Source organism: Buceros rhinoceros, unplaced genomic scaffold, assembly GCF_000710305.1.
Source record: "Buceros rhinoceros silvestris isolate BGI_N320 unplaced genomic scaffold, ASM71030v1 scaffold9713, whole genome shotgun sequence".
Lineage (NCBI taxonomy): Eukaryota > Metazoa > Chordata > Aves > Bucerotiformes > Bucerotidae > Buceros > Buceros rhinoceros.
This window is the reverse complement of record NW_010403074.1, coordinates 39,476-56,831: the sequence shown is the minus strand read 5'-3', so window position 1 is coordinate 56,831 and position 17,356 is coordinate 39,476. Positions and strand designations below refer to the sequence as shown.

Here is a 17,356-nt window from a genome sequence, read left to right as displayed (position 1 = left end):
AAATGTGCTTTGCGGAGCACCAAACACACCAGTGATGTGGTGGGTGCTCAGGCGACTCCCTGGGCTCTGCCGGAGCTACATAAATCACGTCTGTAGCGACGGGGAGGTTCCCAGGCAAGGCAGCGAGGCCAAAGGAGAAGAGGAGGGGTCACTCTGGAGGGAGTCCTCTGCTTCTGAGGGGTGTGGGACCCAAAGGCTCTACACCCTCTTTGAATGTCGAGAGTACAGAGGGGAGCAGCCCCTTGCGTCTGCCTTCCCACTTGCTGCATAGAGTTTATCTCAGCCGTGTATCAGGATTATCCGTAAAGCTGCCAAGAGAACCTTTGACGTCAGCTTCATAAAGTGAATATCGTGTTGGAAATTGCCTCAGGTAATTAATTAATTCTTCTGTAAATAGAAGGCTTGATATGCATCAGTGATGCTGTGGGATGTTCCTCGAGAGGGAAATAAACTGCAGTGGGGCCTGCTGCGAGCAGTGAACACTCGTATGTAGGAGGCTCATTATCCTTCTGGTTTAATTCGACAAAGAAACAAAAATACAATCTTCGTCCTGGCGGGTTGTATCAGAGGGAAAGTGAAGCTGCTGACGAATCCCTCCGGGACGGTTTGAGAGTGCTCAGATGAATCCGCATTTCTCTGGTTATGGGACAGAAGTGGCCCAACCCACCCAGCCTGGCTGAGCTGCCACACTCCGTCGTGCCGGAGTCTTCAGGTTAGGAGCTGGCAGCCGTGTGGAGCCCCGTCAGCGCTGCACCCAGCCCTGCAGTGCCTCTTCGCAGCGGGGTCGGGAGGAGCAGCCCAGCACACGGCGTCTTCTCTGCCCATGGTGCTCTCCAGGCACTGGAGAGGCTCCCGGCGCTGCTGGCAGAGCCGGCCTCCCATCTGGCAGCTCGGGAGGATATTGTTTGTGGTGTGTATTTGCTCGCTGCGCAGCCACAGCCAGAACAATATTCCCCAAACGATTTTCAAAGCCATCTTGTTTTAATCAGAGCTGAAGTTGCTTCTCGGTCCACTGGTAAACACGGTGTTTTTCCAGTGGTGTTTGACTGGCACAGAGAAATCACTGTCTCTAAAATAGACCTACCGTACGGATGGATTTCAGCAGTGCAGGAAGAAATCCTACCTTCTGCTTTTGGTTGCTAAAGCTCTCTCCCCCGGCAGGTCTGGCGGGGCACGCTGGCTCGCCTGCGCTACAAGAGGACCAAGGCCGCCCTCACCATCCTCAAGTATTACCGGCGCTACAAAGTGAAGTCCTACATCCAGGAGGTCGCCCGGCGCTTCCACAACGTGAGGCTCATGAAGGATTACGGCAAGCACGTGCAGTGGCCAACTCCACCCAAAGTGCTGCGCCGGTTCGAAGAGGCGCTCCAGGCCATTTACCACAGGTACGAAAACCCCTCTCGTGTCCTTCCAGTCCAGCCTGGAGGAGTGCCCAGCTACAGCCTGATCCGGAACGCGAAAAACGATGGAAGGTCATTCACTGCGCGTCATAGATGCAGGTGTCGGTGCCTTTGGTACCCCTGCCCAGGCAAATAATTATTCTGTTTCACAGATTTAGTCAGGATGGAGGTTGTAGTTCCTCCCTCGGCCCTTTTCTGGCCTTTCTGGTTGGTTTTAAAAGAACAGAGCAGCTGCTGTTAGATGAGAGCAGTAGAAAAGGAATCTTCTCAGCTTCCTCGAGGATTCTTAGAGGCAGTCAGTGTTTTTCTGCAATACAACGAGCAAGGGGAGATGTTTCACACCTTTATCACAACCTCCTAATACCTCAAAGCTGGTGACTTTCTCCTCTGGTAAGTTGAGGGCAAAGTAGTTACGATTCCAGTTTGAAAAACAGTGACTTCTGCAAGTCGCCGAACAAGAGAAGTGTTGGCCGGACGGGGCCTCCGGAGACCTGCAGCCCAGCCAGCTGCCTGAAGGGGGTTACCACCAGCACTGGATCAGGGCAGCCTTGGGTTTTACGCCCACAGCCTGTCTGGGTAGAGCCCTGCTTTCAGAACAGCCTCAATTATCATAACGACAAAGTTTTTAGTTGCTAAAAGACTTTTCACAGCATTAGTCCTGGTGTTGCTGCTGAAGGCTGGCGTGTGGTACAGAGTAATGGATGGGCTGTCCTGCCCTGTTCCGTGCTACGGTTTCAATTCGGCTGTTAAAGGAGAATGATGTTGTAAATGAGGCAAAAAATGGGCTTACAAAAACTTTATTGGAAACACATGTGCCAGGAGTCGACTTCTGGGTGTGGGACAGGGACTATCCCAGCCAAATGCGTTAGGAGTCGATGATACATGGCTGGAAAACGACAGCTGAAGTTCCCAGCTGTATGAATGCAGTGGAAGAGCTTCTGTTTCCCCGGACATTTATAGTCCGGGGGTCTTCGCTGAGCTGATCTGGCAGCAGCACTCCTCCTCACGCGTGGTACAGACTGGGAGCTGATTCAGATGCTTTGTGACAGGTGGAGAGCAGGTGAACTCATCCGGAGCGTCCCACCAGAAGTCCTACCTCAGCTGAGGGCCAAGGTCGCTGCCATGGAGGTGCTGAAGGGTCACAGAGCTGATATTGGCCTACAAAGAGCGTGGGAGGGGAATTACCTCGCACTGGTGAGTACAAGTGCAGAAGCAGTCAGGGCGATGGCTGGGGCTTCGCCTGCTGGAAGGGTGGAAATTGGAAAAAGCGTCGCTTGGTTTCTTGGGAGGGAGAATCGCATTGATGTTTCTTCTGGAAATGGGTTCACATAGTTTCAGAGTCTGCCTCCCACTGCACTGGGAGTGATTTTTGTGAACACTAAGCCCAGCTCGAGCATCCCAAGCAGCACTGAGTATAACGAGCAGTGCCGTTGGCTGGCTCTGCAAACGGCCAGAGCTGGGAGGGCAGTCGATGTAAAACTAGAATTCTAATGGGATGTTAAGAAAGAGCATCAAATGGACAGGAACAAAGAGATGCTCTCTAGGCGAGCTGCATTGCTGCGTTCTGCTCCGTCCTTCCTTTAAGCGTTTTGTTTTGTTAAGGTGGTTTTTCAGAAAGCACGTAAAAGTCCAGCCCTGCTGTTCCGTGATGAGGCAGCGGCTGGGGGAAGCCTTCGGACGCGGTGGTGCAGCCTCAGCCTCCGTGGGACGCAGTGCAGTGACTTCCTTCAGCATTCCAGAAGAGTTACGTGCCCATCTTTGCTCTTTCAGAAACCAGACAACCCCCAGAGCACGGGCTCTTTCATCCCTGTTGCCAACGAGCTGAAACGGAAGGACAAGTACATGAACGTCCTCTTCTCCTGTCACGTCCGCAAGGTAACGGGCACGCGCCTGGTCTGCGGGTGCCTGGGCTTGGGTGGGAGGGGCCTCGTGGTGAGGTGAGATCTTGGGAAGCCTGAGGGGAGCCTGGAGGTGCTGGAACAGCGGCAGCTTCAAATGCTCCTGTTTCGAAGGAGCGTATCAGGGATTTTCTGGTGGATCCGTGACTCCGAGCCCATTGCACCAGAGGGTGCTTGGTTCAAGTGGCTTCTCAGGCCTCTGCCTGTCGGTGGCACGACTAAACTCACTCGATTCTGTGGAACTGGTTCGGGTCTGACCTTTTTCATAGCAGAAGGAGCTTTCCCTTCAATTGGGTGGAAGGTTTAAAAAACTGACTAGAAGAATGTGCTTGTGTGGTTTATAGTGACGGCAGTGTCTGTCAGGAAGGACAGTTCGGTTCCCAAAGCCACCAGGCAGCAGCGATTTCAGCGGCAGGCGGGGGCTGTTGGAGTGCTTCTCCAAAGCTGTGTTTTCTGACGGCTCAACTGCTGGTGCTGGAAGTGGAGCATCTGCATCGTTACTGTTATGATCCTGATTTAACAGTTACCGCAAAATTAATTTTACAGCATCAAATCTCACTTGGTAACAAAACGTCGGTGCTGGTGGCAGTGAGGTCCATCGGTTATTCAGCGGTGGTTTGTATTTGTAAAAATAACTCCCTCTTCCTGCTTTCCAAACCGGAGCATTCTGCTGCCCTTAACGCGCTCTCCTTAGAGCGTGGCGGTCTGAGGGAACGCGGGGTTATTGTTTGGACTGCAGGAGGATCGGGTGAGGCTGAATCCAGCCCTCCTCCTTCCCACCTCCCAGCAGTTCGGCTGGATCCTCCGTTAGGGGCGAGGAGATGGAGGAGACTTTCCCTCTGGCTGTTCCCCGTAGGCTGAAAACCGTCATTCCTCCTCTAATGCATTTATGAACCGGCTGCAAATTGTTGCTGTTTGTTCCTAAACCAGAATAATTGTACAAACACAACACTGAGTTCTTAACTCTGTGATTGCAGGAATCGTTCTTTGGGATGGGAATGGAGCGAGGGTGAGGGACTCCTTGGGGCGGGGGTGTGTAATACCCATGTTCCCGCTGTGGCAGTTGGACTCCACTCACTGTTACGCTACTTTCACGCTTTAAAGTCCTCACGCTTCTCTCTCTTGCTCCCGACCGGGCTCTGAAGGATGATCTCCGGTTGGAGAGCGGGTTCTGATCGCAGACCTGCACCGTATCCTGGGCAGCAATCGGAGCACAGTGCTCCCACCTCCCAGCAAGGTCCGGATTGTTTATGGCGTCTGCAGAACTCCCCGAGCGTACGTTCAGGCCTTTCTGTCGTCCTGTTACTTGCTGGAAAAATCCATTTTCTGCTGGGGTTTGTTGCTTGGTGTGCCAGCCTGTGGCAGAAGCGGTCTGGAGGTGCCATGGGTGGTACCTGGCACCAGCAGGTTGCTTCCTGAGTCTGGAAGGTTACGGGTGCTTTCAGGGGTGGAGAATGCTTCAGCTGACCACGAGTGCTGCAAAAAAGCAGCTCAGCAGAAACCGGAAAATACCGCAGTGACTGCGAGGTTCTAGACTTGTCGTTTGAAATTCTCTTGTAACTTTTTTGATCTTTCTTAAAGGTTAAATTGTTGGTCACTTTCTTCTCCAAGAGGCCCAGTTTAATTCTCCGCCTGCCTGGTTTGCTGGGGCTGCCTTTGCCAGGCTTTGGAGATGCCCAGGGAAGGAAGGACGCACGCAGGGTACACGTGCGGTGACAGCGGGGCCAAGAGGAGACAAACTGACCTGCGGCCACCAACAGAGACAGGCAGGAAGCCACAGGGGAGCTGCTACACCCCCACAACCCACCTGTGCCCGAGTCTCTGGGATCCTTAATTCTTCTTCTGGTCTTCACTCTTAAGGATCTGTGTTAGGCAGAACAAATAGAGCTAAATGCCGTCAAAATGCAGCATCTCCTTGAGGAAAACGGTGGTGTTAAAGCAGCGCGGAGGAGCACCTCTCCTCAGCGAACGGGTGAAATCGTTGCACTGCCGGAAGACAAGGCTGTGACTCCGCAGCGTCATTAAGGGCATGTGTGAGCCTGGCGATTTCAGGACATCGCTGTGGCTGAACTCAAAAGCCAGTGACCCCTGTCAAACCCGTGCTTGAATTAATGCCTTTGGGAGGGAACCGTTTGTCTTCCCTCTTGTACGGACAAGAAACGTCCAGGCAAGCCTGAGGTGAGCGAAGGAGGAAAACTAACAATCCTGAACTTTGAAAGCTAATCGGACGAAGAGCTGACTTTTGAAGACGTGACGTTTCACTTTGCAGGCAGTGCGCTGCTTTAGGTGCTGTGCTGGGCCTGCGCTCTGACCATCGCATCGCAGACTAAGCAGCGGCTGTAGAGCCGGGGAGCGACTGCGCCGTGACTGCGAGAGCGCAGTCTTCACCCTCAGAACAGCCCTGGTGTGACTGTACTCGTCACACAAACCGGTTTATATCCTGAGCTGTCTGTTGAGAACAGAGGGGTTTCTCTGTCAAAACCAGCAGCGGCAGCGTCCTGCCTCTTGCCCAAAAGATACCGGCAGTCTGAGGCGCGTCCGGTGCCACGAGGTAGGGGGAATTTCTTTCCACTTGCTCTTTCTTTTTCTTTTTAAAAAAATAAATGTATAAACCAGTACCTTTTGTTTCCTTTTAGCCTCGTCCTTCTCCCGTGTCATCCCTCAGCATTAGGCTGCCTGGAGGTCAGAGCGCTGGAACCCGGCGTTCGTCGGGTTTCTCGCACTAACAGGCAGTTACTGTTTGTTTCTCAGATGGAATTTGGTTCTCAAAGCTTTAGCAGGGGACAGATGTAGAAATGTAAAGGTAATTAATTGTCAGGTGGTTTCATTGCTTCCCTGAAACAATACTCTTCAACACAGCATCAGTCCGCAGAGTAAAGTTGCTCAAGTTCATTCGTGGTGTATTTTCATGTATTTTCCTAATTCGAGGATCCTCGAGCAGGTCCCGAGCTGTTACTGCTGGTCCCCATGTCAGGCAGGAAGGTGCTGCTGGTGACGGGGGAGATCACTGGTGAATCGAGGGCAGTGTTTTATTTCTGGAGCAGCATCAGTCTTCCCTTGTGGCTTTCAGTGAGGCACCAAACCATCAGAGCGTGAGTGAAGTAGTTCTTGACTGTGGCCAGCAGCATCGCTCTTGCAGCGGTCAGGAAATGGCAGCCCGATCCGCTGCTTTCCTTGGATAAGTACTGGACAACCTGAGTTTGTGTATTTAACATGAGCCTGGAGTTGATGTATTTAAAAGTGTTTCTGTATAGATCGTGTCTGATGACCTGTGAGATATTTCTGAACCATTAAATTCTTTGAGGTGGGTTTTTTGTAGCTGGACATTGACACTGTGTCGGTGCAGCCTTAGAGCTCTGAGCAGCCAGGGAGCTGCTTGCTCCTCAAGGGTCCAGCTGCTGGAGGGTTTTTCCTTAGCTCTGCGTGGGGTCCTCATTTCATTTGAAATGAATATTAATGGGTGAATCTGTCTGGACCGAAGCTTTTATAGCCCTTTCTGTAGGTCTGTGAAGAGAACGAAGCCTCTCTGACGGGAGGCGCGTGGACTTGCTTTCTCGCAGTAGAGGTGAAAGATTGGTTCTATCTATGGGAAAACTTTGTGGTGCTCTGCATTTGTCAAAGGAAATTTTCAGGTTTTTGCCTTAGGAACCCAAATGCCTTAGGAACCCGAGGAAATCACAGCTTCCTCTTTTTTTTTTTTTTTTTTTGACATAATTCTCTGACAAAATCATTCCCATCAGCCAAGATTTCGTTAGTAGCCGCTGCGGATCAGAGCCGCTACCTTTTTTTTTTTTTTTTTTTTTTTTTTTTTTAGAATAAAGCTTTTCTTCCCACTTTCTCCCTCATTTGTGGCACCGGGCTCCCTGGAGAGAGCATCTCTTCCAAAGCCCTGTGCCCTGCGGCATCTAGAGGCTGCTGGCAGAGACCTGAAAAGCTCATTTGGAGGTTTCTCTGCTAAAGGCTAGACCTTCGGTTTCCCCCATGAGCTAGTCAAGCTGAATTGAGAGTGATTCACATTTGGATCAACAAAACTGTAAGTGAAAGATGCCCAGAAGGTGCAGAGAACACGATGCTGGGAAGGGCTGTTCTCCGGGGGCTGTAATCTGTATCTGACTCTGCTCCTCCAAATTCAGAAGAATGGTGGCATTTGCCGCGGTGCTGGGGTTTGTCTGGATCCTTCCTGTGTGTCCTTCCCAAGACGGCAGTTTGCTTGGAAAAACACAGCGTGTGTTACGTACCTCACCATGGCACCGGCGCGTGAGACGCCTGGGGCAAAGCGATGCTGTGGAAGGAGCTGGAGTGACAGGGGCTGTGGAGCAGGGAGAATGTGTTCTCAGAAGAGAAGAGCTACTGGTGCTCCCTGGCAGTGCGTCTCTTGGGCTGTTCAGCTGAATTTATTGTTTGGTGGCAAACCAGTGGGTAACCCCAAGAGAGGAATTCAAGAAGAATTTAAAACCTGCTTGTGGAACTACTATGGTGTTATGTTGCCTTGCGAAAGCTGGGCACCTGGCCCCGCTTTCTGGGTGGCAGCTGCAGGACCCTTGGCAATGGGGTGCCGCAGACTCTTCAAAATAATGGAAATAAAGCAGAAAGTTGTGGTTGGGAACCACGGCCAACTAGAGCTGAGGTCTGTGTGGGGCAGCTGGAGAAGCCGGTGACGCAGGGTATGGTGTGCCATAAGCTGCACGGCCACCTCATGGCTTGGGGAGCCGGTGCTCCTCTGCTCCAACAGCTCGCCCTGGAGCACCGGACACTCTTAACCCACTTTCTCTGGGCCATTCAGTGGTTCAGAGCCTTTGGGTTTTTTCTCCCATTCATCTGCTTCCTAAAATACTCCCAGTTATTCAGCATCTCTTCCCGGGAGGGTTTCCAGGCCCTCAGTCGTGTTCTTCACCTTCTCTGAACCCTCAGAACCTCCTTCATGTTCCCTGTCCCAGTGCTTCACACTCTACCCAGGGGAGACCGTGGCACCCGGGACGTGACTCCTCGCACTGGCCCGTACCGCACGCTAACGCCTTGCTCGTCTTCCGCCGCCTGGCATGTCTGTGGCAGGATCTATCCAGAGCTGTCTGGAATCATCTCCAGTCTCTGAGCTGGGGCTGTAAATTTAAAGCTGTCCTCGAGCTCTGCAATTTGCATTCTTTGCCATTATCTGCTCTGAACTTTGTCATCCGCTGCCTGTTGGCTGAGAATATTTAAGTTCGCTGCTCGTCTCCTGACTTCACCTCGGAAAAGCCTATTTATGTTCCTCCGCCTCATCACGTCTCACCCTTGTCTGCCCTTCTCAGTTGACTAATAAATAGCTCTGTGACTCTGATACACCGATGACTCCAGCTTCGCCTTCGTGAAGAGGAATTTCTACATCACGTCCTACTTCCTCATTTACTGTTGAAAAAACTTTGCATCTTGCCTGGTGACGGTTTAGCACCCAGCCCCTTGGGGCAGCTCAAAGTCTGGATGGCCTCAGACGTTCTCCTTTGGCATCGTGTTTCCCGGACCAGTTAACTGTAACGTTGGTGAGGCGCGTTTCCCCCGTGCAAACCCCCTTGCTGGGGTGCAGCGCTACCGGCAGCCTGGGAGAATGTTTGCGATGGGTTGTGCTGGGATGGGGGAATTGAAATGATCTGTGTGTAGACAGGAGACGTGACCCAAGGCAGCGTCCCAGGGCAGCAGACGCTCCTCTGGAGAGGTTAGAGTTCTGTTTCCTGCTGTAACGTGATCCCCCCGCTCCTGTTTTTGGAATCAACCACACTAACCCCCAAAGAGATGCCACAGCCGTTTATCAGTGTCAGTCGTCCTGGATCTTCCCCAGCTCAGATGTTACTGTGAAGGTGCCACATGCAGTATCTTGTACCCTTGAATTAGTGCGTTTTTAGTAAGCCGCTGCATGTCTTGACAGTCGTTTTCAGAGGTGCTTCTGTGCGTTTGTCAGCGGGTTTGCTGCTTTCATTTGTCAGGTTGCTGGTGACGTGGTTGGTGGCCAACACTAGTCGTGACCTCCGACCCGCAGAGCACCTCGAATGAAGTGATGTGATGACATGACTGCACGTGGCTTGCTGCTGGACTGCGTCACCCCTCTGCACCATTAGCTGGTGCTTCAATAACTCTGTTTGCCCATTGCCCTTACTGGCTGTGGGGACTGCGACACCGTCCGGGGACGTGGGGCTGTGCTCTCGGCTCTTTCCTGTGGTGCTTGCTGGGGGGTTCACGTGTTGCCGTCTTCCACCTGTTAATTTTTACCTTCTCAGAACTGTAACTTAAAATTGGTATTTTTAAAAAAAACCACAAAGTTTTAGGGTTCATCCTCACCAAAAATGTAAGTGTGCTGCGAGACAGCACTGAGGTAACGTCCCAGGTGAGTAATTTTGAGTTCAGATTAAAGCAAACCAGCTTCTTGAGTGTGCCTGAGCTTATTCCATGCGAGGTGGGACGCACGCACAGACAGTCCCCACGGTGAGATCCAGGTGCTCATACAGCAGTTTGCCTCAGCAAGCACCTGATGGTTCTTCACTGAGTTGTAGCGTGGAGCTGTAATTGATCTTAAATTTACAGCAGAAGAGCCAGTGGCACTGTGAAGATGTGGAGATATCAATGTTCCCCACTGGCAACGCTACGCTGTGAGTGCTGAACTGCTCGGAACTGCCTGAATATTTCAGACACTGCGACGTCTCTTCTCTCGGTAGCGCGGGCTGATGAAATCACGGGGTGATTTAGGTGGGAAGGGACCTCTGGAGGTCTGTGGACCAACCACCCATGCTGAGCAGGGCTGACAGCGGAGTCAGAGGAGTCAGAGCTCAGGCTCTCGGTCAGCTGAGTGTTGAAAATTCCCGAGGATGAGGGTTACACGGCCCCTCCGAGCCCTGTCCCAGGGCTGCCACCCGCCGAGGGAGATTCTTTTCCCCTAGGTCCCGTTGGACTTTCTGCTGCTGCATCGTGTGCTTGTTGCCTCTTGTTCTTTGCGGTTCCTCTCTGAGAAGCCCGGCTCCATCTCCTCTGTGCCCCACCTTCGCCAGAGGGTGCAGAGTAAGGACTAGAACTCCTTGGTCTCTTTTTGGAAGCTGGAAGTTGTTTGAAGTGCTTATCTAAGTGATTTTCTTAGTAGTTAAATACCTTATAGGAGCGGAGCGGGAGTCAGGAGAGCAGAGCAAAATAACGGGGTTACGGGGTTCACCTTCCCGGTCCCTTGTTCCAAGGTCTGTGGAGAAAACCTGGGCAGGAGCTGTGTGAGTTCTGCGTATTTACTGCTGCTGAGTTTTATTCTGCGTGTGCTTGCACCGATGAGCAGGACTGAAAATTTGCTTCTTTACAGGTCAACCGCTTTAATAAGGTGGAGGACAGAGCAATCTTCATAACCGATCGGCACCTCTACAAGATGGACCCCATGAAGCAGTACAAGGTGATGAAGACCATCCCCCTCTACAACGTAAGTACGAGGACTGGGGAGTCCCACCTCGCACTCTCTTGGGCACAGGCACCACGCCGGCTGCTTAGCTCTGTTTTCATACCCCAAAAAAGACCTTGGTTTGCTATTTTTAATATATTTAATGCCTAAACCAGTTATAGAGCGGTTACCTACACCCCCAACACACCTCGTTAGCTTTTCATTTCAGCACATAAAAGACAAGCTATAACCCAAACCGCTCCTCACACTCTTCTGCTCTTTCTTCTGCTCGGTTTTATTTGCTGTGTGCTGCAAGATCAGGGCCCGTGAGGGGGTTGGCATTTCGCTGTGGCTTCTGCTCCAGGGGTTTGTTTGATCCTTCGTGTCACGTTTGAATTTTTTTTTTTTTTAATATTTGTTCATGTTTAATGTAAATCTTACCAAAGCTAAGTTCAGAATTATATTGCGGTGTCTGCCCTTCGGGGTAGCCGAGTTCAGCTGCCGGTGACAAAGCCGCAGATTAGCCCTGGCAGGAAGGGAATGGGGGAAGCCTCCTCGTAGCTCTTCAGCATCCTGGAGTGGATTCCACCGCCTCTTCGTTTTCCTCAGCCTGAGGTAACACCATGACGGTTATCTTAAACCTACAGGACCCGGCTGGGTTGCGTGGAGATGTCGTACACAAATTGGTTGGGACATTTGGATTTGGAGAAATAGTAAATCTGGCGTCACCTGCATCACTGCTGGAAGAGCAGAGGTGGGGTTAGGGGAACGGGGAAATCTAATCCCCAGACGTGGAGTGAACGACTAGCTCAGGCTCCATCCCTGGTGTTGGATTTACGGGTCCTCTTCCCACCTCCTTGCTGGTCAAACAAGCCCGCTCTCTTCTCATCTGGAAACCCTTTGTCAGGGTCCAGGGAGCCTGTCAGTGACCCAGAGACCCCGTCCCTTCCAGAGAAAGAACAATTGTTTGAGCTGATACAAAGAGTTTTGAGACGCAAACGCATCATAATTCCAGCAGTGGTGATGTATCGGTGTATCCGCTGTGTCCTGCCAAAGGACGCGTGTTCCCGGGGGAAGGAGGGTTGTCCTTCCGAAGTGTAGAGGTGAACTGGGCCGGACCTGGGCTGCCTTTAGCAGGGCCGCTCGCTGGCAGCCGCTCGACAGCGCCCTGTCAACACGCAGCATCCTCCAGGATGGCGTTTCCATGGAAATCTCGCTGGAGACAGTCAGCTGATGTCTGGTACCACCAGAGACTTGTCTTCGGCTGAAGAAACCGCACTACAGCTCCCCGTCTGCTTTAGCGACGTTGACTGGTTTAGGTACAGCCCCTCGGGTCCGGGCTCTGCGCTTGGGGTCCCTGGTGAGGAGTCTGCAATTCTGTCCCCGCGATGCCGAAGCAGTAACTTCCTTTTTGACCCAGGCTGTTTCTCTGCTTGAGGCTCTGCTTCGGGGGATGTCAGAGCGCAAGGGCTCTGGCAGCCGCCTCACAAGGACCCATGTACAATTCGCTTTTTGTTCTTACCTGGAGAGAAACCAGAGAGGAATTAAAAGGCGATGGAGCAGCAGAAAGGATCTTGCAACTCCCTTTCCCAGCACAGTGGTGGAAACAATAAAGGATGTTCTGTAGATGCTGAGAATTTTTGCCTGATCTTCGAGCAGAGCTCCTGTCAGTGTTTGTAAACACTGAGGAAATCACCTTCTCTGAAATGATTTCTTTTGTGTTGTGGTTATTTGTTCAGATTGTCTTACGGCGAGGGGCGAAATTGGAAAATTTCAAAGGGCCCTTGAACTTCTAACAGGGTTCTGTTGAATAATTGATGTTTAAATAGGCTTTTCAAATCCTGAGATTTCAGCTTGTTCATCTTTCACACTCGGTGCACATTCAAAACGTTGATGGCAGCCGTCCCCGCGGTGCCATTGTGCTCGCAGGATGTTATTTAAGCATGCAAATTAATTTTAAGGGATGCCATAATGGCAGGCAGCTGTTAATGCCTGTGCATGAAGAGTGGCTCGAAGTATTTCGTAACCTCAAAATAGCGTGAACGGTCGAGAATAAACCCCACCTGTGCTGGGGACACGCAACTGGTAGCGGGAGGTCACTCGGCGTTGACAGTCCTGGCGATCGCAGTTGAGCCCAGCTGCGGTACTGAGGGAGTAAGCCAGGAAAACAGGAGTGATTCCAGACCGGTATGGAGTGTTCTCCACAAAACAGGCCGCTTGTCCGGGCCGGTGCTGCGTGTAGACACAGCTTCCCTGGAAAGGGTCCGCTGTGGCTGCAAAACCAACCACAGCGGTTTGGGCTCTGCTGGCATCTGCTCTGGAAGGAGCGAGGTGTCTCCAGCGCGGTCGGTGCTCGTACCTTTCCCAGCCCGGGCAGCGGGGTCGCAGAGGCGGCTTTTTGCTTTACGAAGGGACCGGTGAGACTTTAGTTTCCACCAAGTGGTGGATGGGGGCCTCTCACTTGGAGGGTGATGGGGCTTCTCCAGCACATCCCTGGGTGGCTCCGAGGAGTTGTGTAGCTGTGGTGGAAGGGAAGGTCTGCTCTGCCCCCTCTCTGGACTCATCATTCCTTTGCCTTACCCTTTTATTAATTTTGGTTTTTTTAGCACGGGTTTGTTAAGGTACTTGTCTCTTGGTGTTTCTTCTCCTGTCCTTACATTTTGTTTCCCAGCACAGATTATATTTTTACCTTTTCTAATAGTGATCTGAACAGCCTGTGTACCCAGATTGCCGCTCCTAAAAATGCCCTGGAGACGATGAGGACAAAGCTTTTAAAGCGCCAAGGAGCAGTTACCATTAAACCCCCCAAAACCCAAACCCAAACCTCACCCCTTTTAGTTTTGTCAGAACAGCGAGACCTTAATCCATACTAAACACTGGAGTCGTCATGGCTTTGCAACTCCCGTTCTTCATGACAATGTTCTGGCTTTCAGGAACCTTCGCTCCTACATTATCTGCGTCTCGTTGGGTTTCCAGCCTGGCCTCTGTGGGTTTGGAGATGGTTGTTGGCCAGAGCCATGATTATTCTTAGTTTCCTTTGAAAAGAAAGAAAAAGCAGCCTTGTGGCTCTGCCACGGTGATGCTAGATGTCATCTAGCGTGAGGTTTTGAGGACAGAAAGTATCACTGTTAGAAACCTAGCCGGTGCTGTCGGTGGTGGGTGGTCCGTGGTACGGGGTGGGCAAGAGGGCTCTGCAGTGACATGGGACAGGGCTGCTCAGAGGGAACCCAGTCAAGGCAGAAAGGTTTGCCCACACCTTTGAGACTGCTGACTTCCAAAAAACTGCTTGTGGGAGGAAGACCAGGGCCTGTACCTGGCCGTTGCCCTCAGCTCTCTGGTAGAGGTGAAGTGGAGAGCGAGCGTGGTGACCTGGGGAGGGGAGAATCCACCTGGCGGGTAGCAAAGGTCTATCGACATCTCTGACGTTGTCCTCGCTTTCTCTTCACAGCTGGTGGGCCTGAGTGTCTCCAATGGGAAGGACCAGCTCGTGGTCTTCCACACGAAGGACAACAAGGACCTGATTGTCTGTCTCTTCAGTAAAGAACCCTCTAACGACAGCAGGATTGGGGAGCTGGTGGGAGTCCTGGCCAGTCACTTCAAGAGGTCAGTGCTGGGGGGGGACGTCGTGACGGCTCAATCTGGCGTGACAAATCAGCAACTCCCCTGAGGTCCTGTTGGTGCCAGTCCTGAGCTTTAGCTGTGTGACTTCTCCGTGTTACTGGGGTGCCAGAGGGACGTCCTTTCCCTGCGTTTTTGGGACGTGCTTTTTAGCCTCCCAACTTCACTCGTCCCTCCTGCCTCTCCTATGTGTGTGACAGAGCTTGGGTCTTCGGGGACAAACCTCACTGAAGGTGCAGTTGGAGTGTGTCACTGTGTCCCCTGAGCACTTCTACAGTCAAACTCTTCACACAGAAAATTAAGAATCAGCTCTTGGTGTCTCGAATTGGTCCCCCTGCCCCCAGCGGGGGCAGATGATTTATCTCTTGAGCTGTAAAAGTCACCTCTGTCTCTCGAAAATTGTCCCTCGTGTAAATCAATGTGCAAAGGCTGTTTGGTTGGTGTGCAGAACACTTACTGGTTGTCCTACACCGGGCTTCCAGTAGCCACCTGAACCGGCAGGCAGCACCGTGGCAGCCCAGAGAAGGCCAGGTCTGGTGTCGAGCAGCATCGCAGGCAGCGCTGGCTCCTGCCAGCTCAGTATCAAGCTCCGTTGATGACCCACGAGAGGACTTGTTGTAGGTAAATACTCATACGGAGCTACAAGTGGCAGCTCCCCGGGAGTGAACTGCGGTCACGGTAGCTCGTTTTGTTCACGAATCCAAGAGAAGTGGCTGGGCTCACTCTGATAGGAGGATTCACTCTGGTGCAAGGGTTCACTCCGTGGAGTGAGGGTCCCTGCTGTCTCTGCTGCTGGAGGGAGGTGCTAATGTCATTAGAAATGAATCCTCAGCATCGGCACAACTTGTTTTGAGAAATTCAGTGCTCAAAAGCACCCGCAAACACTCTGGTTTTGCGTTTCCCCCTGTATTTTTAATTCCAAAGGCAGCTGCTCGCGAAGGCTCCGGGGATGGGGGGTCGGGAATCCTGGGCAGCAGCTGGAGTTCGGCGTGGTTGGATCAGAGGTGACATCCCCTTCAGAGAGCTGATGCTCCCCAGCGCCTTCCCGAGTCTCTCGTCCAGGGAGGAGCTGTGGAACCGTCATCCACTCCAGGTCCTCCCCGTTCGCGGTTCCCACTGCCCTGGCCCGCGGTTCCCTCGGCTCACCCGTTCCCGCGAAGCACCAGCCTTGCACCCTCGTAGCCAGCGCAGCTCGGGAGGGTGGCACATGCTCTGCCCTTGGAGACAGTGTGCGGGCTGGCACTCGGTGTAAAATATGCGCCGTTCGGATACGGGTATGGACGATTGATTTTCCATTTCTTCTCCTGATTTAACAGCGACATTTTTATCTTGACAAAAGATCAGGTTTTTATCTAGTCGCTGTCTGTAGAGGAGCGACAGTTAAATACTTACAGGCTGTTTAACCTTCACGTAACGTTTTTTTGCTGCTTCAAATGGCAGATCCCAGCACAGCCGGTTAAATGGGAGAGCTGGTCTAAAAGCCCCTTTTTCTCTAGCATTTAATAAAAATTACTGGTCTGACGATAATGGACAGGAACAGCTCAGGTTTAATATTCCAAATACCCAAATGTCATGGTTTCCTGTTCAAAGCAATATCCATAGATCAAAATAAAGGGAAATACTCTTGATTTCAGTCACTTTCCATTTTCTAACAGTAAAAAAATCCCATTGGTGAATGGGATTAGCTGACCCCTCGCACGAGAGGCACTTCGGGAATTCCTCGGGAATTAAACAGGATTAGCTGAAAGTCACTGGATGCCTCATGGCGAGTGTCAGGTTTCTGCGTCCTGCCTGGCAGAAGGTGGTTTCTGTGATCAGAAAGTGGCTCCAGCAGTAAGATCTTGAGTCTGGCTGACCCTGTAAGGGGAGTTCGGAGTTGAGCTCCACCGGGGGGGTGGGGAGCACCTTCCTTGGTTACACGGTGGCTCATGAGGTCCTCTCTGAACATAAAAACCGATTTCCAACCGTCTCGACACCCGTCACGAGGTTGTGTGCAGTGGGGAATGGACTGAACTACGTTTGGCGCCGTTTGGTGTGTAGGAATGGTGAGGAGGAGGCTGAGGGTGCCCAAACCTTCTAACTCGGATGCTTTGTTTCAGTTTTTATCGTTTTTCCAAACTCTTTGAACTGGGAACTTTGGCGCTGACACATCTGGCGTTGGGAGTTTGGGGGATTTTCAGCAAGAAACCGTGTCGATGTTGTAGAGGTGCCGTCTTTAGTGCTGCGTGGGGGCAGCTGCTTCAGGGGAACTCCCACTCTTCCTGCTCTTGGGCGAAAAGGCTTCAAATTTGGGAACATATTGCCTGAGTTCACATCTTTTCCCTTTGCCTGTGAAAATCCACCTGAAGCTGGGTCTTTTTAAAATTATCCCTCATAGAGTTTTTCTGGCCTTCAGGTCGCGGTCGCAGGTTAGTGTTTATACAGCACAAAACTACCAGGGGAGGAGAGGAGCGGTGAGCGAGTGAGTGCATGAGCCAGCTGGAGGGTTCCTCTAGCAGCAGTGTGATGGGTGGTCCCCGTAGGAGCAATCTGGGTTGTGGAACCCTCCTTACGCTGCTTGGCAGGAGGAGAAGGTGCTCTGACCTGCTGCGCGTTGCCAGCGTTCGGGCGTACAGTGCGGGCAACCAGCTCACAGGGCGCTGGAGCCCTCGCTGAGCAAAAGGGACCTGAGGAGCTCTTGCAGGAGTGAGGCTGGAGGGTTTTCAGCCAGGAAAGGACTTACCCTCTCCATCCTTTACCCCCCGATGGTTCGTGGTCCCCAGGCTCCAGAAGCTGTATAAACACTGATCGGCAACCGCGACCTGAAAGCCAGAAAAATCCTACGAGGAGAAAATTCCCCGCTCAGTTATGAGCACAGTCCGGAACGCGAATGGTGACGTAGGAGAGCCCGGTTGGTTAACATCAATTCAGTATTTTTTATTTGCCTTTTTTTCCACTGATAGGAAGAACTGGACCTCCCAGCTGAGGCCCAGGTATCACGCAAGAGGTTAAACCCCCCAGTTCGTCACCAAGTTGCACTTTTGTGACAGAACCGCCTGGTTGAAGCAGTTTAAAATTGT

General features: G+C 52.0%; 1 protein-coding gene across 1 annotated transcript in view; it reads left to right on the top strand.

Annotated features, from left to right (window-relative positions):
* MYO1D (myosin ID) overlaps nucleotides 1-16,952 on the top strand; it is a 58,224-nt gene extending 41,272 nt beyond the window's left edge. The window contains exons 13-18 of the mRNA XM_010132865.1: nucleotides 1,162-1,385; nucleotides 2,450-2,594; nucleotides 3,171-3,275; nucleotides 10,608-10,721; nucleotides 14,128-14,282; nucleotides 16,862-16,952. Coding sequence (XP_010131167.1) covers nucleotides 1,162-1,385; nucleotides 2,450-2,594; nucleotides 3,171-3,275; nucleotides 10,608-10,721; nucleotides 14,128-14,282; nucleotides 16,862-16,952 — 834 coding nt within the window. The remainder of the gene's footprint in view (nucleotides 1-1,161; nucleotides 1,386-2,449; nucleotides 2,595-3,170; nucleotides 3,276-10,607; nucleotides 10,722-14,127; nucleotides 14,283-16,861) is intronic.
* The last annotated feature ends 404 nt before the right edge of the window (nucleotides 16,953-17,356 follow it).